This window comes from Ictidomys tridecemlineatus, chromosome 9 (assembly GCF_052094955.1).
Source record: "Ictidomys tridecemlineatus isolate mIctTri1 chromosome 9, mIctTri1.hap1, whole genome shotgun sequence".
Taxonomy (NCBI): domain Eukaryota; kingdom Metazoa; phylum Chordata; class Mammalia; order Rodentia; family Sciuridae; genus Ictidomys; species Ictidomys tridecemlineatus.
This window is the reverse complement of record NC_135485.1, coordinates 45,844,488-45,868,515: the sequence shown is the minus strand read 5'-3', so window position 1 is coordinate 45,868,515 and position 24,028 is coordinate 45,844,488. Positions and strand designations below refer to the sequence as shown.

The window sequence follows — 24,028 nt, the reverse complement described above, 5'->3', positions numbered from 1 at the left end:
TTCTACAGAATTAGAATACTAACTTAAGTACAAGTCAAGAGACCTTTTACATAGATATGGTATCTATGAAGTTGTGAAATTCTCAAATTTGCCTGTAAAAAGCTTTAGGTGTATGTTTGCATGCTGATTATGCACACACACACCTGGCTTATATTTCTTTCTGGTGTAAGGGTCCCATGTTTTCTTTTTTTCTTTTTCAATGAGTTAAGAAAATGGTTTTAAAGAAAATAATGAGGTTAGTCTCGTCCCTTAACTAGTGAAATGTAATATAAACAAGAAAACTGGAAAGAGTTAATTAGAAGTACCCCAAGTTTATATTATGTATATGCATGACACCTCATCAGCTACAATAAAGCATTATGCAAAAAGGTTATAACTCAGAACTGAATAAAGATTTTAACATCATCTTACCTGTACTTATCATCTTATACATAAAGGAACAAAGCCCAGAAATACTTTTAATTTATGCAAAGTCACACATGACTCTGGTAGCTTTATTTAATATTATTTATTTTATTATTTAATTATTTCTTGTAGAAGTGCATGAAATTTCCCCATGTACTTTTCAGTAATAATTATTTTACTTTGATCATAGATTAATTTACATAAATAAGCAAACAAATAAAAGTAAAAGTAGGTAGATAAAAAAGAAACTAATATTTTGTTTCCTATTTTTTTTGTTTTTCTATGTAATCAAATAAGACCCACTTTCCTGCCACAAACACAGTTTGAGCAATGATTGATTCCACTTTGTAGGGGCTATTTTATGAAATAGAGCCATAGAAATCAAGAGTAAGTCATTTACTTTTTAAAAATACTAACACAAAGGGAATCTGCATGATATCCTTAAAAGTTGTATAAAATAACTTTCAAAATATAATTTCACATTTTAATTCAAACAGTTAATGAAATTACAAAGTGCCCAAGAAGAAACAGTTTGTTGAAAGTCAAGATCCCTTTCATCATTTTTTCTCAAATCATAAATTGAAGAGCTGACATCTTGATTTATCTCACTGTACTCTTTTAATAGCCAACAAGTTTGCTATTAAATTTTAATCAACCTGCCTATTAAATTTCATTGAAATGGTTTGGAGATACTTCAGTTTCTTTTAATAGCTAATTCATTCACTGGGAATTTATTAATATAGATTTCAATGACAAATTTTCTCCAAAGTACAGACTGAGTTATTGTTAGTTCAGTACAAAATGAAATATTCTGAATGCAGAGAACTTGCATCTATTGTAATATATAAATTCAGACCTTTTGAGATGGGAGCCCTAGAAACTACCTATCCCATTCCTCCTATTTTGTACTAAATAGTTTTACATATATCTTCACATTAGGACACATAACTTTTTCTACAATTAATACTTAGAAATTGAACTGCTGGGTCATACATTGTGCACATTTTCAATTTAAAACATTTTACTAAAATGCTGTCAAATGTGTTTGTACATTCACATCAATTCACATTCCCTCAAGCGGCATATATTTCTCAAATTCTTTCTGGGAGTTAGTTTTGTCAAACTGACATTTTTTGCCAATCAGATAGAGTATAAAATGGTATCTCTCATCACTGCTATAAGTTGCATTTCCCATTACTAGAGCAATGGGGTAATTTTTCATGTGTTCATTGTCCCGTAGGGTTTCTTTTTTTGTGAGTTGCCTGTTCTTTTACCCACATTTATGCTGGGATTTTGAATTTTATGATTCAATTTTTAGACATTCTTTATATTATCCAGGGACTAACATCTTGTTTGTTAAATACATTGTTTATATCTTCTTCCTTTGTGTTATCTGTTATGGATATATGGTTTGAGACAATCCTATTTGTCTTTTCCTCATAGTTTGTGATATTAATTATTTTGTTAAAAAAACTTCTTCTCTAAACTATATTTGCTTCTAAAGATTTTTAAGTGTTTTTCTCTTTTTTGCATTAGATACCTCCCACCCCATGACATGCAACACAATCCATTTTGCAAACAAAGCAACTGGTTCCAGGATATTCAGAGATGTTTTTCTTATCATCAGCAGAAAAAAATGTTGCTTAGATATGGTAGATTTTCTGACTCGTTAAGCCAGAGTGGTAGTATTATAACTCAGAAATCCTGGTGAAACTGCTTTACAACAGAGGAAGTGGTTGCTCTACAGAAATGATAATCCTGAATTAATTAGTAATTCATTTCTAAATCTCATCCTTTGTGGTCAAAGCATGAATTTCTGTGTTCTAATAACTTATATATTAAAAACTTTTTAGCATAATACTCAATACAAAGAACACTGAGTCTGAAGATAACAGTCTAATTTCTTATAGCTCTAGACAGAGTAGTGGTTAACCACAGTTCTTTTTAGTAATAAAAGATATATAGCAAAAAATATTTATCTTTGTAATTCTCACAGTCGCTACTCAATTCATTTTCTCCAAAATCAGATTCTTGATAATCTGCTAATGGTATGCAGTCAATTCCAGTTATATTTGTTTGCAGATCATACATTGCTCCTGCACTTTTGCCAAATAAAACTAACTTCAGAAAAAAATTACAAGTGTAACTGTATAATAATATAAGATCTATTACCAAAGTAAAAAAAAAATCTGTTTTTTAGTAATACTCACTGTCCAATATAGGTATGCTTTTTTATTATGCAAATTATATAAGCTTGCATTCAGAAGGCCTGTCCTGACTAAAATCAGAACTATAAAATGGAATCTATAAATAAAAAAGCATGTCTGAAGAAACAGACATGAATTAAAACAAGGTATCCATGAAAAAGAGATTTTTAAATGTTATTCAGAGAAGGCTTCTTTTATCATATGATAATTATCAGCTCTGTTCTGCTTAGACTCAAGCTGATTCAGGAAGCATATTGTTTCTATTTTTCTAAATCAAGACTGACTCTCTTTTTTCAATCTCTGTATCCCTTCAAACATTTCTTAATCTGCCAATACTTTCCTGGGGCTGTGAACTACCTTCTCCAAATGTATGTGTAACTTGTTGTGAAGCATCCACATTCCTTATAATGATAAATTATGGAAGCTTATTTTGAAGCTCAGAAGAGACTCTATCACATAAATGCTTTCTGTTAAATAGCATTTTACACACACACACACACACACACACACACACACACACACGGCCAAGTTACATAAAGTTAAGCCTTCTTACACAATTTAACAAGAGCCATTTTAATTGAATATAGGAGAAATATTGATAATGACAATTAAGGTATCCTTTATATGTATTTGGCCAAACATATGCCTCCTCTTTTCACATTTTAAAATTTTCATGTAATTGAATTAAGTCCTATGTAATTGAAAAATAGTTGATAAATTTAATATGACATTTCTTATGAAAAATAAACAATGACTGTTCGTTGTTGAATATAATTATAGTACGTTTATGCCATCACAAGCGTTATGTTTATCTTCTAGTAGGAACATTTTTCCAGATGAGAGAAATATTTCAGGTTTTGTTTTTAAATTTGAATTATATATCATAGATTTTGTTAAAACCAGAATGAAAATGAAAGAAATAAGTTTTAATTGATAACATGATCACTAACATTACTACTCAAATTTTCTACTTATTTTAGACATTACTGTATTGTGCTGATAGAGAATGACATATCTTCAAAAACTGTTAAATTCAAAAATATAAAGATCTAGGGCTGGGACTGTAGCTCAGTGGCAGAGCACTTGCTTAGCATGAGTGACACAGTGGGTTTGATCCTCAGCATCACATAAAAATAAACAAATAAAATAAAGGCATGCTGTCCATCTACAACTACAAAACAAACAAAACCCAAGGATTTAGGAAAAGTTTTATCTTTGTTTCTGTTACTAAGTAGTTTATAGGCAGAAACTATTTTCCTGAATTTTAGCACAATATTTTGACCTGACCAAAATGTAGACTCTTCTACTAAAACAAAAATAATTAAATATTTAAGAAAAAAAGAATTCTACCAATAAAATATTTTTAAAGCTTCCAGAAAAAAAGAGTAATTATAAAATTATTTTTATGACCTAAGTCCTAAAATTGGGTCTAATAAGAGTAATTCAACATATTCAATATCCAATACTTCATAGTGTAACATAATGTTACAAGCTTTTCTTTTACTGCACGGGTAGGGAGAATCTACTATATAAAGAATGGTATTGTAACAAAATATAATATCAATGAATAATACATGAAAAAACTTTAAAAATAAAAATATGACAATCTCACTGTTAAGTATACCTATTTTCCAAAGTAGCTGACAAAATTTTCAAGGTTGAAACACAACCTTGAAAAAAGTCTTTAGTATGATATTTAGCAACTTCATGAAAAACTGCCATCATATGAAAAGAATGATATATTGTTATTGTGATTATGACTTTGTGGTCAGAAAGACCTTGCTTCTAATCTAGATTTCTGCCTTACGAGCTAACTTGATCTTGAGCAAGTTAGTTAATTTACCTACCAATAAATCCAGTTATTTCATGGATGCAAGATAAAAGATAATGAATACAGAACCATGCTTAATATATAAATTCTAGTTATATGGAATAAATGAGGAATTCTGAATTTATTTGGAACTACCAAGAGGCATATTGTGTTCTTTACGGAAAAGCACAAAGCAATTTCTATGTTGCAGTCTTCACATTTAACTCTTAAGAAAAATAATTATTTGAAAAACAATTTCTCACTAATTATATTATAAATAGTACTATTTCAAAGCTAATTGGAAATGTTTTACAGCACATATATTTAGAATTTATCAAAGCTTGTTTGATTTAAAATAGAGCTAAGAGGGCAGGGATTGTAGCTCAATGGTAGAGTGCTCACCTAGCATGTGTGTGAGGCACTGGGTTCAATCCTCAGCACCACATAAAAATAACTAAATAAATAAAGTCATTGTGTCCATCTAACCCTAAAGAAAAACATTTTAAAAATACATAAAATAGAGCTAAAAATATACATATAAGACAACAAGCAAATGAATATTTTAAAATGAGGATTCTACATAGATAAAGAACTCTCTTTGTGAAGGGATCTAAGAAAGCTTTAATAAATACTATAACAACTATAACAAATACAAACCAGCCTAATTACTATGTAGAAACAAGATTATTTGAAGGAGTCATTTCAAAGAGACAAAGTAGAAAGCAAAGCATAAGAAGAACCTGGTAAGTTAAGTGTTTAAAGGTTTTTTACTTTGTAAGTGACTGACAACAATTAATAGCAAGGACCTTTGTTTCTGATTCACTAGCAATCAATATCTGATATGATTATTTTGCCACTTAAATGGAGAGTTCATTCTGAACATTATTTGGTCTCATTGGGTTAGGAATCAGAATTTAATAGTATTATTTAATTATCTATTTAATTCAGCATCTCACTTTTAAAATCGGTACCTATGTTGCATTTGGTTATTAACCTGGTTTTCCTAACACAAATTGTTTATCATATTGAACCTTTTCTGACTATATTTTTATTGATGACATGTTTGTTCAAAGAAATTAACATAGCATTCCTGTACATATCCAGAAATGCAAAGAACAAAAAATTTCAGACATAGATATAATGGTGAGTCTCAAAAGAAAAATTTATTTATGCTATAGGTTACCTATATTGTGTTAACATTATAATGTTTGTTGATAAGAAAAAGTAGTTTGTCATATGAGATCCTTTGATTTGTTAGACTCTGCAAGTACTATTGATACATTATTGACTAGTTTTTCAAATTTCACAAATAGATGTCAGATTATTTGATAGCTGGTTAATATTTACAACTAGTGATTTTATAATCCTTTAAAACAGCAAGGTTCTGGGGCAGTATAGTATGTTTATGCTTTTAAGCCAATTATATTTATTGACATAAATAAAGTATAGTGAATGATTATCAGTGTTTTGCCCTAGTAGCTTTAATTTATATAAACTGTTAAGTTCTCAAACACCACTTACAGTTTTTCATTTTCATTTCTCTTTAAAAATATAAAAGCAAATTAGGTTTAGAAGCTTGAATATTAATGAGTAGCAGGTGATTTATTGTGAAATATCTTCTGCTTCAGTGACCAAGAAAAGACAATACAGGCTCAGAGAAGGCATGAGTTAAAAACAGGTCTAGTCATATCCCAGTTCTGCTACATAACTTGTTATTTAGCAGGACTGTCTGAATTGAACTGGTGTTATCTAAGTTTTAGAAGGGTAGGATAGTGTTTGAAATAAAAGAGAAGACGGGGTTTGTTAAGTCATCATCTAAGGAATAAAAAAAGAAATATTTTATCTTGATTTCTTTGACACTAGAGTAGGGTTGCAAATCAAAAGAGGAAAGTACAAATAGGCAGATGTAATTTGCATTTAATTTCTAATTGAAAAGAGACAATTCAGTTTTATTAGCTTTCTTCTTTGTTAGCCTCAAGGGTAGCACCATCTTAGGTGAATTATTATTTGTTTTACTTGGCACTAAGGTAACCTCCTCATTCCTCCTACCTATTGCTAGAAAATAAAAAGGAAAGGAAACTTTTAGTAGTGAATGATGAATTTTAATATCTGATTATTTGAGAGCCCTGGCAAGGAAAAGTTTTCATTTATTAGAAAATATAATAATATGATATCTCTGAATAAAGTAGTAATAATAATAGTGCTTATTATGTTCTTGATGCCATTGTAATCTCTGAATAAAGTAGTAATAATAATAGTGCTTATTATGTTCTTGATGCCATTGTAAACAATTTACATATATTAACTTATATATTCCTCTCAAGGACCTTCTGAAGTGGGAACCATTTATATCGCTATTGCATAAGCCCTGAGAAGTTAAGCAATTTGGAAACTGTCACTGGATTAGAACTCAATGTTTGTTTATAAAACTACTAGGTGAAACTATAATGAGTAAGTCAGCTACTTGCAAATGTATATTTGATGGCAGAGATTTCCCGCTTTGTTAAAACAATGCCCCAAGCCAATAAGGTCACCTTTCAATTGGTAGTTCTGATACAAACTAAATGAGAGCCAAAATTTACCCTTTAAAAAAAATCTATGAAAATATATGCATCATCAGAGGTCATCATAATTTTACTGACTACAAATTCAGTGAAAATGTTGTGCAGATTAATACAAATCTGAACACTTAAAAGAAAATCATCTACATTTATAAATAAGTGCTAAATATCTATAGATCAGTCTTCTGAACCATAACACTTAAATATGGCTTAAATAAATATCGTCTTACTGGTCCAACTCTCCATTCCTAAAAATTTATATCACATTAATTCATGTGGAAGGTTGACAAAATAGAGGTTGGAAGTTTAGAGGAAAATAAAACCCCATGATTCTAGGCAAACCTTTATTCCAGAAGAAGTGACTTTTTCACTAATTATATCACTTAGAAGGAACACAACTTTGCAGTAACTCATAACTGGGATGAGCGTTAAAGTAACTTTTGATAACTCACATAAAGATACCCCATTGGCAGGAGTTTCTTAAACTTGATTGGAAAAAATTTCTGCTCTCAATCTCAATAATTAAATAAAAAGAAAATGGTAAATGCCATTATAATATTTGTGATGTCCAATAACATCTAATTTCAGAAGATATTCTGATATTTATATAGATCTAAGGGAGGCAGAAATGAAGATGTTTGTTGTACTGCTAGAGAAATTTCTCAGCAAAGCTTAATTTTTGGATCAAACTCAACTTTTTAGAAGAGGCATTGTGAATCTAAACTGTTTAAGATGAGGTTTGTGTAGCAGAGATTATGATCAGGAGAGGCGGGTAGAAAGAGTACTATAAGTCCTTCTCACCACTACCAGGATGTTGGAGCTAGTAGAGATTTTAATTAGATTTTTAATAGCCCTGGAGGAGTTGGGGGTTAAATATTGACTAAATCTTCAAGGCATGTATAACATAATAAATACTTAAATAAATGAATGAATAAAACCTCCTTTACACCTACAAGCTTGTAAAAACTTGGTATAGCTTAAAATTAACCCTGAGACTCTGTATTCAACCATGACCTTATAGCTCTTCTAAAGTCCTTTCTACTGCATAAGTAACGTGAGTGATGTTTAATTGTTATAGCACTGGCTTCAAGGAATTCTGCATTTGCCTGAGTGTATAACATCATACCAAACAATTGCAGAGACAAAATATTTTAAAAGGTTTAGGAAACAGTTGGGGAAACATCCTCATAATAACAGATATTCAGTACAGATTGAGTAGAAGGTTTTAAAAAGATGAGTGTGACCAAACAATGAATTCTCAAAAGAATATAAAAGAATTAGTACACTCATTGAAAATTATCAATAAATCCTCCAAGGTTTCACGTGATTCTAATAAATAAAACCCCAATAGTAATCATTTTTATTATATTGGGAATCTAGAAAGGTAATCTGATATATATGATGGAATGATGCATTTCAAGAACAGAGTATAAAGGATAGTTTAAAAATTAAAAAAACAGAAGTTGTTCTACATTGAATGGTAGATTCTTTGCTCTTAATGGATCCTAAAGATGGTAGCTGCTGATTCTTACTTGGAAGAACAGATGAGAAGACATACAAAATTTAAAATAATACTCTTTTAACGTATTGGCCAATGGTATAAATAAGTAAGAAAACCTAAATTAAAAATAAGGAAAACAATGTTAGGCAACAGCTGTAATTTTCAAGAGTCAGCACTATTTTAAAGAAAAAAAATAAGAGATTTTATATTTCTAACTTAGAAAGAACAAAAATGGAGTTTTATTTTTTTAAAAAATTGCTAACTGTAACTAAGAATGAATGGGAAGTTAGAATATATGAGGATGCAAAGATGAGGTATCTAAGATCTTTTTTAAATAATAGAGAATATAATCTTTTGAATAAACACAAGTGAATAATTATGTTGCTGAGGTGACTGAAGTGTTTATCTGGAAAGATGAATCTTGGATGCCACGTACCTAAATATGATACACACGCCTGAATGCAGGGAAGATAGGACCCTGGGGAATAAGACAAGATTAAAGAAGGAGGTTAAAGGCTATCTTCAGAGACATAATATGAAGAAATAAAATTTTAAAGTACTTTAATCAACTAAGATAAAAATTGAGATGAGAATATAACCAGGAGTTTCTGACCTGGAGGGGGGCTAGGAAATTAATTCAGGGAAGGAAGATCACTGTGATCTCTGGCACCAATAAAGTCACTAAGTGAAAGGAAGAGTACATATCATGATGAAAAAGATCACTGCTTGGACACACTTCAAATCATGCATTCAATTTAACCTCCTCCCCAAAGTCTTCATTAACATAACTTCTTCAAAGTCACAGAAATTTTACATCCTGCATTCAGTAGCTTTAAGAACTATCTTTTAAAATTACTGACCTTAGTTTACAGAACTAGACATATTATCAGTCAATAAGAAGTGTTATTATTTTCTTTCAATTCATTTCAAATTGACTCAGTCATACACATATTGTTATATTCCCAGTAGGTGACATTATTAAGAAGAAATTGAAGTAAGGAGTTAATCAATAACATTACAAAATGTGTTTGAGTTTGAAGTTCATAAAAATGGTCCACTTAAAAAAGGTTTTAACTAACTTTATATACATTTTAGTAATAATACTGGACAAAATAATAATTTTACATATTATATCCATCCTCACAATAAGAAACAGTATATTGTTACAGTCATCTCATCCCTTCTTTAAACAATAGCAACTATTCCATGGATGCTGTGATTAACAGATTCAAAATATACCTTATGACAAATACTATTGATAAGGATAATTTTCTTTCTAGGAAAACTAACTGTGATTTGAAAAGTAAAGTAAAAAAAAAATAGAGTACTCACATTTTGATAAATTTCACAAACTATAGAATAAAACTAAATCAAAAAGAGAAGATTATCTATATAAAAAAACTTGAGCGAGATTGTCTAAATGTATATCATCCAGTAAATTCCAACAAAGAAAAGAAGATAGTTGTTTTGAAAAAAAAGGTAGCTGTTTTAATATATTTTTCTCATATTTGAAGGAATTTTCCCTCTCACTATTCTTACTTAACTTAATGTAGACAATTTAAAATCACAACTAGATTATAGTTACTACAACCTTGCGCTCAATAGCATATGAAACTCAATGAGATATATTAAAGTGTGAATCCCTATATCAAATTCAGTTTGCACACTACTTGTTCTAATGTCTGTCTATAAATAAGATGCAAATTACTTGAGTAAAAGAAATCAAGAGTACTGGCATCTAAATCTTTCTTAATCATAAGCAATAATTATTTCATTATTTGTGTAACAAAAAGCAGGCAGAAACAGGTTAAAAACAGATTAATAATTCTAGTTTAGGGGTAAGAAAAAATAACAATGTTGATCTTAAAAATAATAAGTTCATACAAATACCACATTCTACCAAAAAACTATATTCTTAATAGTTTCCAGCACTGATTGCACAAATGTTGTATCTGGCCATTCTTATTTCAGTGAAATTATTTCTAATATTTCTGTCACTCAGTGTGAAAAAGAGAAAGAAAGAGAACCCACCACAAATAAAATAGTACATCAAGAGAACTTCATTTCAAAAATATAAATGATGTTGATATCCAGAGAGCATTTTAACCAGAAGTACATAAACACACATAAAAAAATCATGATTTACATAAAAGTAGCTTTTCTAGACCTTAAAATGTTCAATATTATCTGAATAAGTCTTTTAGGTATTAGGATTACATGTGATTTTCTCCTCACAAGTACACAGGTTTCCTTAAGTATGTATTAGACAGTATATTTTTACTTCCACAAAGACTATGAAATTGCTTTATACCTGGGACAATGTGGAATTCTATGATGCTTAGCAGACTATATACCACATAATTGCCCATTTCAACTGCTTTCAATGAGGCCTGACAGCTCACCAGTTTATAACAGTGGCAGATGACTGGAAAAAGCAGTTTCTCGTTATCTAACTTCCATTTGGAAAAAAATTTCCTGAAAATTCAGGATTTAAAAAACAGGCATATGAATAATGGAACACACTGCTACAATCAACCAGGTTTACACTATTCCTATCAAAGGGAATGAGGTTTAGAACTTGCAAATAAAGCAATGCATTTGAAAACTTTTTAAAGTAATCCGAGGAGTAATAAATATAAAAAATCATTTCTAATTACCTCTGTTGAGTGATGCCGAACTGTTTATATCTCCAGTAATAAATGAGGACTCTGACTGTTTTCGGACCGTATCATTCCACATTCTACGAATTCGGCTCTGAATGGAGAAAAGGAAGAAAAGAAACAAACTCATGAGGCTGTGAGTTTTCACATAAATCATTCTCTCACAGTTATATGAGACCTTTGTTTCTAGCATCTAGAAAATAAATGATGTCTACCTGCTTATAGCATAGTCACATGAGAATATCACAAATAAAATTAATGACACTACCCGGCTGTGAAAAAGGAATAAATGTAAAGCACTATACCAATTCATATATTTTAGGTTATACAGAATACTGTACACAGAATTAGAAAATTTAAAATTTTAGTTTCCAAAGTAGAACAAATTATTTTCATCTCAACCTTTTTTTTTTTTTTTTTTAAATCAGGGATTGAACCCAGAAGAACTTACCCACTGAGCCACATTCCCAGCACTTTCGATTTTTTTTATTTTGAGACAGGGTCTCACTAAGTTATTTAGGGCCTTGCTAAATTGAAACAGGCCTTGAACTTTCCTCCTGCCTCAACCTCCCAATTCACTGGAATTACAGGTATGTGCTACCACATTGGGCTCAATATAACTTTCACTGGGATATGAATGTTTAAATATGTATTAAGTTGTCAGATTATTAACAAAAGTTTAGTTTAAAAATTCAGTCTGGCAAGAATGACACTGGTAAGAACAAAATATTATTAAAATTCTATTGAGTTTACATTTTCCATAACTACTACAAGAAAACCTATGCAATTTTAGAGATTACATACTATCCTGCCTTTGCTTTTGAAGGAGATAATAGGTATCAATTCATCCCTATTCAATGCTTCAGAGTAGGAAGTTTTATAGATAACTAATTTTTTTCCATCATTATTTAATTATTTCCATCATTATTATCTCAAATTCAAATTTACATGTCAGATAATTTCTGAAAGTATTGTAATATTACATTTTGAAGAAAATTTTTTTTCTGTTTTGTCATCTTATTGAATTAGGGGTCAAAAAATTTGGAGGAAGAAACAAAATATTTCAGAAGGTTTTTCCAAGAATGAAATAGTTTGTAAGAAACATTGCTACAAATAAAGTTGAAATCAACTCAGAAATGGGTTATGTTCCATGTTTTAACTTCATAAACAGTAACAGTAGTTAATCTTAGAATATTATACAGTTGTTTTTATAAATCTTGAAATGTATTCAGAAGTATTTAGAAATACCATTGAATATCTAATCACATTTCCACTGTGTCATTGATGACACACACATACACACAGACACACAAAACAAAATATACCAAAACTCATTAAAAAATGACAAATCTTAAAAGATTTCTTCAGTGAAAGAAATCCCTAAAGATATGGACAATATCATTTTACCAGAAATATTAACAAAGGAATACTAAAAAAATATTTTTTGGCGGGGGAAAAACTACTACTATAAGTCAAGAAAACTATAGAACAAAATTTAGGAAGCTTCTGTAGGGATATAATACAGATCAGTTATGAAGAGGTTAAATAAAGAAAAAAAATTCTGTTCCTTAAATTTGATATTGAGTTCACAGTTCTTCATTATCTTAATATGCTTCACAATTTCACACGTTAAATACATTATTTTTTTTAAAAAAATATTATGTAAAAGTAAATACACCTAAAAAGTCAATAAAATAAATGAAGGATAAATGACAGAACAATTAGAGGTATACAAAAGAGGGAAGAAAAATATCTTTCAGTCCACAGTTTAAAAAAAATCTGTACTTATTTCTGTGCACTTACATTTGCATTCTTTTGGAAATGATCATCATTTATAAGTGATTAGTACCAGGAAGGAAGGAAGGATAGAGCACCAACATATGGAGACAATTTTCAACTCCTTAGTTTTGCCAATCATGTCATTCTAGTATCTAGATAGCTATCACATGATCTTGATTACCTGTGCATAGTATCCTGTTTCTTCCTTCTCTAAATCATCCCATTGACTTTCCAAAGCAATCCAAACAAAATCTAAATCCATTTACACCTAGAAATACCATAGGGATCTATCTCCTGCCTTTTCCTCTGACTTCTGCAATTGTCTCTAATGTGACTATATTCTTCTCTTAAAGAATGTCTTTACTTTGCCTAATAGGATTCCTTCTGTTCCTGAATTTTTAAGTTTCCCCTGTCTTAAAGGCTTTGCAATAGCTGTTTTCTCACCTGAAACTGCTTTCACCTGAACTTCCTTTCTTCCTCTCATTTAGAATATTGTCATTCAGCACTTTCATAATTATTACATCCAAAGACAGTATTTGAAAACCCAAGTAGTCCCCTGAATACTTTCCATCACAGTATGTTGCTTCTATACCAGTTTTCACAATCTGATAAATTCTCCTACTACTACAATCAAAGCTTGTGATTATAGGGAGGTTATCCCCCCAAAAGACTAGCTGGTATTATATAGGAAGTTCTCAATATTTCTAAATAAAAATGTGAAATGCATATAGATTTTTGTTTTAGAAGTTCTGTGATATAAAAAAAGCATCCATGCTCCCCAAATTTTTGCCTTAATGTCAGTGAATACATTAGCCTTTGCTTATGGAAAATCACAATTAATGTGAAACATATTTTATTAGTTTTATCTCACTCAATGACAGAATCTAAGTGACTATCATTTTATAGAGGCCTATAGTGGCATATTGACCAGAATCTGTATCCTAAGTATAAGAAAATAATGTGAGTTTTTCCCCCAGGAATATAATTATGATGTTACAAACTATAATGGTGAAGAAGTAAATGATATAATTTTAAAATGTATATAGTTTATGAATATAAATATATATATAATATATTAATATATATGATGTTATATTCTGTAATTGCACTAATGAATGGTAGCAGCTACCATATATTGAGCACCTACAACTAAGCATTCTGTATACATTAACTGAATCATTTTAACTGAAGAAATTAGTATTGTTATCATTACTTTACAAATGAAAAACTTTCAGTCAATGAGATTAAAACTTCTTCTGTCATAGCTGGCACATGGGAAGGCTAGGATTCAAACAAAGGTGAACCCACCTGTAAAGTTTATCAATATTTTATTAAGCTTCACTGCTTTATCTCCTAAACTAGAACTATTACTAAATATTGTATAACTCTGTTGTAACTTAATAACTGAAACTGCAAAATATTCTTTCAGTAATGACTTTTGTCTACAAAATGACTACAGCAAGTGAGTTCAACGAATGCTTTTGCCTGTTCATCTAATCAGGTGGACAATATGCAAAATCTCAGTAATTTCAATTTAAAAGTTGTCAAAATATTATCACAAAAAGGAGAGGTGGGGAGAGGGATGACAAGTTTGAAATAAAGGCCTTGATTATACAAAGGAGCTTTTGCTGGAAGCATCCTTTGGAGTTACCACCATTCTTAGGCAAATTAAGAAGTTTTAGGCTTAGAAAACTCTGCCCACCTGAAGAGTATATCTGATTCCCCTAATATGTAACTGTGCAACCTCAGTAAAATATAGAAGTGATAAACCAGAGACAGATTTTTAATACCTATTTGTTATATTTAGGAATAATTTTCATTATTGGTGGTTGATAAGTTATTTAAAATAATCTTATATGTTTGACAGTTAAATATGAGTTACTAAAACTTTAGTTGGAAGTGTATTATATTGACATTAGACACGTGACTTTATTTATAGATAAAGGAGAACTTCATTAAATTTCAGAAAAGTGTTTATGGAAACAATGTTTACTATCATTGAATTATGAGAGTTGTTCCAGGGCTAATCACTTTGAAAAATAATTAGATTTATAGGTTGAGGTAAGAGTCAAGAAAAATCAATCTGAGATTTATAACTTTATCAACTTAATCAAGCCTTACTCAGAGTTCAACTGATGACACTGAAAAAACAGTAGGTTTTTTCCCTACTGAGACAAGCAGTCACAAAACGATTAGTCTGATTATCTGAATTCAAACTTGCTCATATCCACACAATCCTGTCTTTTATAACTGGCTCATTTTAGCATCCAAGATGCTGAAATTTCTATGTAACTATCTTTGGGATGACATTGTAGCCTGGTAAAAATGGTCAACAGTTTACCTAAGGGTTTACAATTTCCCTGATAAGGGACTCTATGTAGTTATATTCAGGGCTGAGCTGATGGAAGCAGACCAGTTATTTTGATGATGATTATAATAGGTTTTTTTTTGCTTAAACATATAATTTTATATGTAAATTTTTTCAGTATGTGATAAAGAATTATTTTACCTGCTAGAGAACTAATAATAAGTTCACAAATGACATCTATACTCATATGCACACACACATAGAGAATATTTTGAGTTATGGATCAAATAGGAAATTCCTTTCTTCACCTATGACACTCATTCAACTAGAAAAAAATCTGAGGAAATTATTTATTACATAACCTTAGACCTTGAATTTCAATTTTATTACAATTTTGCTTCCTTCAGTTTCTGTCAATTTCATTTTCATGCGATCAAGGCTTGGGATAGAAAAGAACGGCGATAACAGACTACACATAAGGAATATTAAATTTCAGAGGACAAACATCATTTACCTGTGAGCCTGTAGAGTAGCGTCCAGGAGTTCTAGAACCAGAAGTTTTCCCTGAGCCAATGGAACTCTCTGTACTTTTGCCACTACAGCAGTGTGTTCGCAGGCATTTCCCATACTCTTTTCGTACCTAGCCAATTAAATATCAACTTCTATTAGCAAGTTATTGATTGCAAATGGGAAGTAGGATATAAAACATATGTGAGTTTTGGTTTTTGATAACAATTATTTCCTTTTCCTACAAATACAGGATAAACTGTCCAGCACATATTTTGTAACATAAAATAATTATGTTCACACTGTTGAACTTGGAATTTGGCATAACCGGTGACTTTGCAAATACACAATCATTTCCAATCATACCTTAGTGGTAGTATATCTTAGTTCAAAGACATTATTTTGAGCTTATAAATTTGATGTAAGGTAGCCTATTGTGAAGAAGTATTGCAGCTAGTGTTCTTTAGGCAGAAATCGACTGAGAAAGAGTGGGATGAAGGAATGAGGAGAATCAGAGAGAGAGAGAAAGATAAGAGAGATTATTTAAAGACAGAAAAAGGGAATGCGTCAGGCTAAGCATTTGTTTTAAATCTATATTCTTTGACTTTTTAAAATCTTAAAACAGGTCAAATTTTCAAAGTCAGAATAAAAAATGGCAAATATTTTAAATTTATGTCCACAAAATAGTTATACTTGAAAATTACTGAGAAATACAGCTGTTTTTCTTTATAGTACTGCAGATTAAATTCTTAATATACGTTGTGATATAAAATAAGAAAATAAGAGATGAATATTTTTAACTAACATTTTCAAGCAGAGAATAAATCAATAATTTGGGGGAAACTTTCATTGTCATGTTTAAAATTTGTATTAGTTCTTATTTAATTGGACAAAATATACAAAAATAAACAGGAATTTTCCTAAATCATACCTCTGTTATCAATAACAACAAAAAAGGGACATCTTATCCTGTTGGTTATACACATTCATACTTCACAAAGCAAAAATAGGGTGTGAATGGTATGTTAACACCTCCATTCAAATGATTCTTATTGAATGTTTGCAAAGTTCACTCTGTCAAAGATATAGCAGAACCAAAGACAGATCATTCAGATTTGTCTCAAAAATTCACATTTACCAAATGTTATTACTTTTAAGAATAATGATGGAGCCGGGCAGATTGTGCACTCCTGTAATCCCAGTGGCTCAGGATGCTGAGAAAGGAGAATGGCAAGTTCAAAGCCAGCCTCAGCAACAGTGAGGCGCTAAGCAATTCAGTGAGATCCTGTCTCTAAATAAAATACAAAATAGGGCTGAGGATGTGCCACTGTGTTCGAGTGCCCCTGAGTTGAATCCTTGGTGCCAAAAACAAAAAAAAAAAAAGAAGAAGAATGGAGACATGAGAGGTGAATCAAAGCATGCATCATGTGGATTGGCTGTTGGCTGCTGGGGGCAGAAGCAAAGGATGGCTTCTTAGTAGAGAAGATTAATGAGAAAATCTTCAGATAGGTTGGGATTAGCCTATTTAGATGGTGAAGTTGATAAAAAAAAAAGGGGTAAGAGAGGGGAGAAAACAGTACTCTGGATGGAGAGAACACTGCAAATGAAACAGAGTTATGAGGTCCCAGCTTTTCTCCACTCTGGAATTTTAAAATTACATTTCATAACATATTTAATATTCTAATGATCTGTTTTGCAACCAAACTTCTTTGATGTTACAGTTATCAATAATTAGAAATACAGATAATTTTACTTAGGATTTACAAGTTAATCCATATTTTATTAAAAAAATAAGTGAGTGTGAACCTATTCATGTGTGTTTATAAGACATGTATGTTGGAAGGATGGAATGAAGAAACTTCTGATTTTTAATATTTTTTTGCATGCAATAATGCAAAATATTTTCCTCAAAAATGACTCTGGAAATAATTACTACTCCCATTTTACAGAGAAAGACACTGGAATGGTTAAGCAATGAAATTGCAAAGCTTAAGTGATATTCTACCTGTGAAAAGGTCCGAATCTTAGGTGCTCATGATCAGAAAGTTCTAAGATGCCACATTTCTAACATTAGTATATGACCAAAATGGGCATTACATATTATTATCATAAATCTACTAAATTACCTCTTTCTCTCTATCAGAAAAGAATGATAAAGATAACTTTCTCAATTAGAACTTGGGAAGGCTTAGTGTAATCTCTCAACAAACTTAAGCATTATTGACTACAGTCGGGTGATTTTGTACTGAAGTTATGAAGCATCTCGAAGAATCTGACCACCGATCAAATTTTTTTGCCTCTCATTCCAACTTGTTTTTCCTAATGTATTCAGAAAATGTTATTTTTCTTTCTAGATGAATGTTTTTTAGCGAAGTGATTTAAACCTAAACAGATACTACAAAGAAACAAAAGGGGGCTGTGGGGGGAAAGACAGGAGAACTAACCATTCCTTTTCCTCTAAAAAAAGTAATAATGGATAAGCCATGAAATTCATCATGGTCTACTTGCATTTTCCAACAAAGGCTGAATGTTCTCAACTGATTTTATAAACAATCAGCAAATCAGGAGATCTGGTGATGCCAAGTCCCATATTGGCTACATTACTAACTGAATCATTATACTGACTTCATTTTGCTGTGCTGTGATTTGAAATGGGAAGCATATGTCTTGAAAAAAAAAAAGAAAGAAACATAACATGGACTGTGTCCATGAAACGTTTTTCTTTAGATTATAATAAAAAAACCCTCTTTGATTGTGCAATCATTTGCATACTCTAATCTATATCACATGATACTGCATCTTAATTACTCCAATCAGATAATGATATCTTCTTTCAATGTGATGTTGTTCTAGAATACAGAAGACAGGAAAGGAAAATGTACTTTATGATTGGAATATTTCTTCCATACTCAAATCAGAAACAAAATAATCTTGGAAGCTCTGAGAGAATATCAAATATCTGAGACCATCACAAAAGCAAAAGTGACTACTTTTAATGGAATACATGGAAATCAAGGTGACACAACCAGGCATGCTGAGGAAAAGACTGACAAATAACTCCATAATACCAAAAAGCTCAAAAATAGAATATTTCCTTTTTTTTCCCAACTCCAAATATATGAGCAACTATATTAACAAGGGCATATTAGTGAAATTCAATCAGATGATTTAAAAAAAAAAGAAGTGTGTCACATTAAATTGGGTAGAGAGAAGTGATGGGAGGAGAGGCGAGAAGAAGGGGGAAAGGGAAAGGCAGCAGAATAAAATAGACACTAGTATTGCTGTATGTATATAAGTGACTGTATGACCAATGTGATTCTGCAACCTTTACACTCAGAGTGATGAGAAATTATATCCCATTTGATTCAAATGTATGATATGTCAAGACCATTGTACTGTCATGTGTAACTAATAAAAAAAAAGAAAGAAAGAAAGAAAACCCCCTAAGACTATTTCTGTATCTACAAAGAACAGTACTTGATTTTTTTTTTTTTTAGTAGGGTATGAAGCAAACAATAATTTCATGTTTTTTTTTTCTTTTCTGATATTGGGCCATCTTTTTGAAACCAATAAAAATAACAGAAAATGTAAAAATTCAAAATATAGGATAGATAAAACAATATATTTCTTACTTGTTATTATAGATAATAAAATTTCTTAAGCAGAGCCCAGCAAATTCATGAAAGAACAGGTAGTCAATACTATGGTTTACTGTCCCCAACTCCTCCACCAAATTAATTTGTTGAAAACTAGTTCCCAGACTCTAGAATCATATGGTAAAAGAAGTGCTTGTTCTGTGGTACTCAGTTATAGCAACAGAAAATGGACTAAGATGGTCTATTTCAGGTTTTGTGAGGCAAGAGATAAAACTAATGATATTTTGAATGTACCTATTTTAAAATGTAAATAAAAATATTTAAAAATGCAATGACAGTTCTTGGTTTACTAACTAAAAATATAAAAGGAAGTTGCATGAATTTGGCCCATGGAGCATAATTCCCTGAATTCTGCTCTAATGAATAAAAGAATTGAACTTGATGATTATATACATATATATTTAAAATTAGACTTGTGTAAAATACTTTAAATATACTAAAAACTCTAGGTTTGTTTCTGATCCTTAGATACAAAATTCTACCTGAATGTCAAGTGCAATTCTAATTAATAACTAGTGAGGACTTTAGATAAGAAAGAGAGAAGCAATAATTAGAAAAAACTACAATAAGTATTAACTAATACAAATAAAATTAATTTAGATATACATATAAAAAGATTTTTCTGTTTCATAGCAATTTCTATGTTAACTTTAAAATTTAAAATTTGTTAGGTCAAATTTCCTGCTAATCTATAAAATAAAGATGACAGTAAATATAATTCACTATACTTCTACATGGCATGACCAGTTACCATGTTTCATCATTCCCATATTTTTATGCACAAAAGTCAACTTTCCCCTTAATTCCCTGATTTCACTTTCCATTTTCAGTTAAGGGTTCTACAATCTGAATCTAGGTAACTTTCCCAAATACTTAGTCTCTGACTTCCCTAATAACTTTTACAATGCTAACCACTATTTCTTTACTTTTTCTCCTGTCTTTAAATCACTGTGGTATCTTGCTACTTATTATTCTCCTCTGAAACCTCTTTCTTTCCATCTGTATTCTTACTCACCATCTATATGCCTCCTGCTCTTTAAACTCACCAACTATAGAAGATTGTTAGCTTTTGACCACACCCAACCTCTCTTCTTTTTGGGTAAAAAAGCTAAACTGTGTTTCCCATCTGCCTTGCAACTTAGTGGGTGCCATTGGTGGAATCCTATCTGATGCAAAGGAAGTAGAAGTAGTATGAGCCACTACCAGATGGTCTCTGTAAGATGCTCTCTCTTTCAGAGATTGCCTTCTGGATGTCAACAACCATGAAGACTACAAAATCATATATTGAGGCTGGTACTCCGTTAATTGGGCAATAAATAAAAAATAAAAATTCAATGAGTTGAGATACTGTAATTTGGCGCAGGGGGAAAGCGGTAGTGGTGGTGGTAAATCATCATTTGGTGGAGGTCACCCAATGTAATATAACCTGCTTTCTAGGGTGAATTCAAATTCATAACGTTAAAATTTATGCCTTCTAATACAATATTCTTTTCTTTTTGTAGTCTCTACTTGGGACCTGATATATTAGTATTTTTCTATCATGTATTAGTGACCAGGTCAACTAATTTTACATCCAAATCTTCACCTAACATTGAAATATAATAACATTTTGTTTTATTTTTTTTCCATCTTGATTAGTGTACACCCTTTACAACTTGCTTTGGGTCCCATTTTGGATTTTGGTCCCAAGTCAAGAATTCTAGAGATAGGTATCTTTATTTTACTTTTTATTTCCCAAAGCAAAACTATGGGCCTTGTTATTTCTTTCTGGTAATTTTTGTTAACATTTTGCCACTTTATTTTCAGAGCCAACTCTTTCAATATTACATAATTATTTTTATCACCTCCATGACTCCCATAAGGAAACCTGGATATGGGGAGGTTAATTAACTTGATCCAAATCATATATCCTTTTAATTGGAGGAAGTAAAATTAAAACCCAGGCAATCTGGCTGAGGGGTTTACATTTTCAGATATAGAATCACAATTTTTTAATAAAGAATCAAAAATCAACCTTGCAATTTAAAATATTCAACAAATATATTTAGTTGCTTAAATAAGATTTGAAAGTGAATATTTTATGCCCCTGACAATATGAAAAATTACAAATTAGATCAATATAAAAATTTAAAATTGAATTTTAGTCATTTGACTCCTTATTTTTATAAAAGGCACATTTAAAGAAAAGTATGAAATATTACTAAGTATACCACTATTTATTCAAAAGATATAAAAATATAGTATTTTACATAAAATGTCTAGACATCTTATTTTTGAGTGTAAACTAGATTTTAAAAATATGGAATTATACACATATGTACACTTTTTTTCCTATGATACCCTACCCTCATTTTAGAAAACATTTACTTCCTAATGTATAAATTCTATCTGATTGCCAATGGATTAAAGACTAAAAGTAAGTCTATAAGAAAATAACTTTGGGCATTGGTCAAATCACAATTTTTTTTTAATTTTTTAATATTTATTTTTTAGTTCTCGGCAGACACAACATCTTTGTTGGTATGTGGTGCTGAGGATCGAACTCGGGCCGCACGCATGCCAGGCGAGCGCGCTACTGCTTGAGCCACATCCCCAGCCCAACAATTTTTTTTTTTTACTTGAACACTCTCACCAACTCTATCATGGTTTTATGTTGTATTTGTTTTATTTTTTACTAATATAAAAGATGAAGCAATATGTTTACTTACTACAGACAGACATATCAAGAATAATATATTAGATTATGTTAGGGTTGCTTTGCTATCATTTAATGTATGTCATTTATTGTTTAAATTAAAAAAGAATTCTAGCTTACCTTCTTCTGTAGGACACAATGGAAAATGAATATAAACATTCCCTGTAGAGAATTGAAAATGGTGAAGAGATACGCCATGATGACTGTGCTTTCATTAATATACATGAGTCCAAAGGCCCAGGTCAATCCTAACAGGCAGAGAAGAGCTATTGCACCTATAACCCATGACCTGCAAAGAGAAAGGAAAATTTAGAATTAACAAATAATTGATCTTTAACACAACCACATCATATCAAAAATACTGACACTGAAAAAAATGTTATGGTAAGTTTTATTGACAGAAAATGTAAGACAGGTGGTATAAGTACTTTGAGATTTTAATGGGGCTACAAGTTATCAAGATTGAGGAAATATATGTGAATGAAAATGTTATGAACACAGAAATTCATTTAAGCAAAAGCAGATTTGTTCCATAAATTATTCATGTATTTGCAGCACATATGCAAATGGTATGGAGATGTAATTATGGTGAATGGCAAGGGGGAGAATTCTGTAAAGTTATATTAGTCTCCACTGGTCTCATTGGCATAACATTTGTTTGATTGAACTCCCTCTGTTATTGCTTCATCTGAAATAATTTTACCCTATTTTTCCAAATTTCCTCTTTTTCCATAAAAACTTTATGTTGACTGACAAAAACATAACTCATATTAGAAGGAGCCAGTTTTCAGAGTACACATATGAACTGAAAAAGACCTTTTCTTTCTTTTTTTAATTCTATACCTTTGCAGAATAAGTGTGCAATATAGTGGATGGGAATAAAACAGTTCCACTCTACTGGAATCACCCTAGCTTTACTTTCATTGAGTCTTTGGATTACTATCTTCTAGGTTATATTGGACTAAATTTTTTTCAGTAAGATATTTTGCAGTTTTGTTGAAAAGAAGCTTAAAGGCTCAGGGAATCTTCATTTTTGGAAGTGTCTTTAAACTCAAGGGAGAGGATGAAGCTGAGAATGGGGATGGAGTGGCATGAAAAGAGTCGTAGATCATGGAAGACAAATTCTCACTCTCATTCCATTCTCTTAGTTTCTTCCAAGCTGCCATTTATAATAGTAATAAGTGGGTGAATAAGTTCATGTACTTGTGGTAGGCTATATATTTATTATTAACATAAAATGAATTATTCTAATAGATGGGACTCCAGTAACTGGAAATGGAATCCTTCTCAACTTCTAAGCATATGGGAGAACAGGACCAAAGGAATCAAGATTGCTATGCACTTATAAACCCATCATTTTCTTTCCCAGCATGCCTTCCTTAAACAGAGCAAACTAAAGTTTCTTTTCAGCAGATTATAATCCTCCATTGACATTGTCTAAGGAAGAAATATTTATGAGGATGGGAACTTTGCAAAGAGAAGTGGAAAATCTGCATATCTTTTACCATAATTTTGAGTTCCAAGTTTTGTTTTTAGTGAGAGTTACATGGTCCCAAAGTCATATTAAAAAAGGATAGTAAGTATTTACTATTTTTCTCCCACATCAATCAGTCACTCTATTTCAGATTTAAGAGCCCTTTAAACTGAACATATTTAATGTTAGACATTAACACTTTTTAATTAAGAATCCCTATAGGAAGTTTTTTATTACATGTGGTCTATTTTCTTACATTAAATAGGAAACATCTTAGATGTTAATATTTTACTCTACAACTGACTTCACAAATACGGGAACATTGAAGGAAAAGCTGTCAGCTTTCTACAGACATGGGAAAAAGGAAAAATGGAAAGAACTGCCATTAAATCAAGGCAAAGTTGCTATTCAGATTTAGAAATAAGATGATAGGAAAAAATACTCAAGTCAGCTATTATCCACTAG

At 30.8% G+C, this 24,028-nt stretch overlaps 1 protein-coding gene across 28 annotated transcripts in view; it reads right to left on the bottom strand.

The window, feature by feature from the left end:
- Adgrl3 (adhesion G protein-coupled receptor L3) overlaps positions 1–24,028 on the bottom strand; it is a 773,708-nt gene that overhangs the window by 42,316 nt on the left and 707,364 nt on the right. For all 28 annotated transcript variants that reach the window (XM_021730674.3, XM_040292372.2, XM_078021326.1 and 25 more), the window contains 3 exons: positions 22,210–22,378; positions 15,746–15,871; positions 11,142–11,238 (listed from right to left, as the gene is read on the bottom strand). In XM_021730674.3, coding sequence (XP_021586349.1) covers positions 11,142–11,238; positions 15,746–15,871; positions 22,210–22,378 — 392 coding nt within the window. The remainder of the gene's footprint in view (positions 1–11,141; positions 11,239–15,745; positions 15,872–22,209; positions 22,379–24,028) is intronic.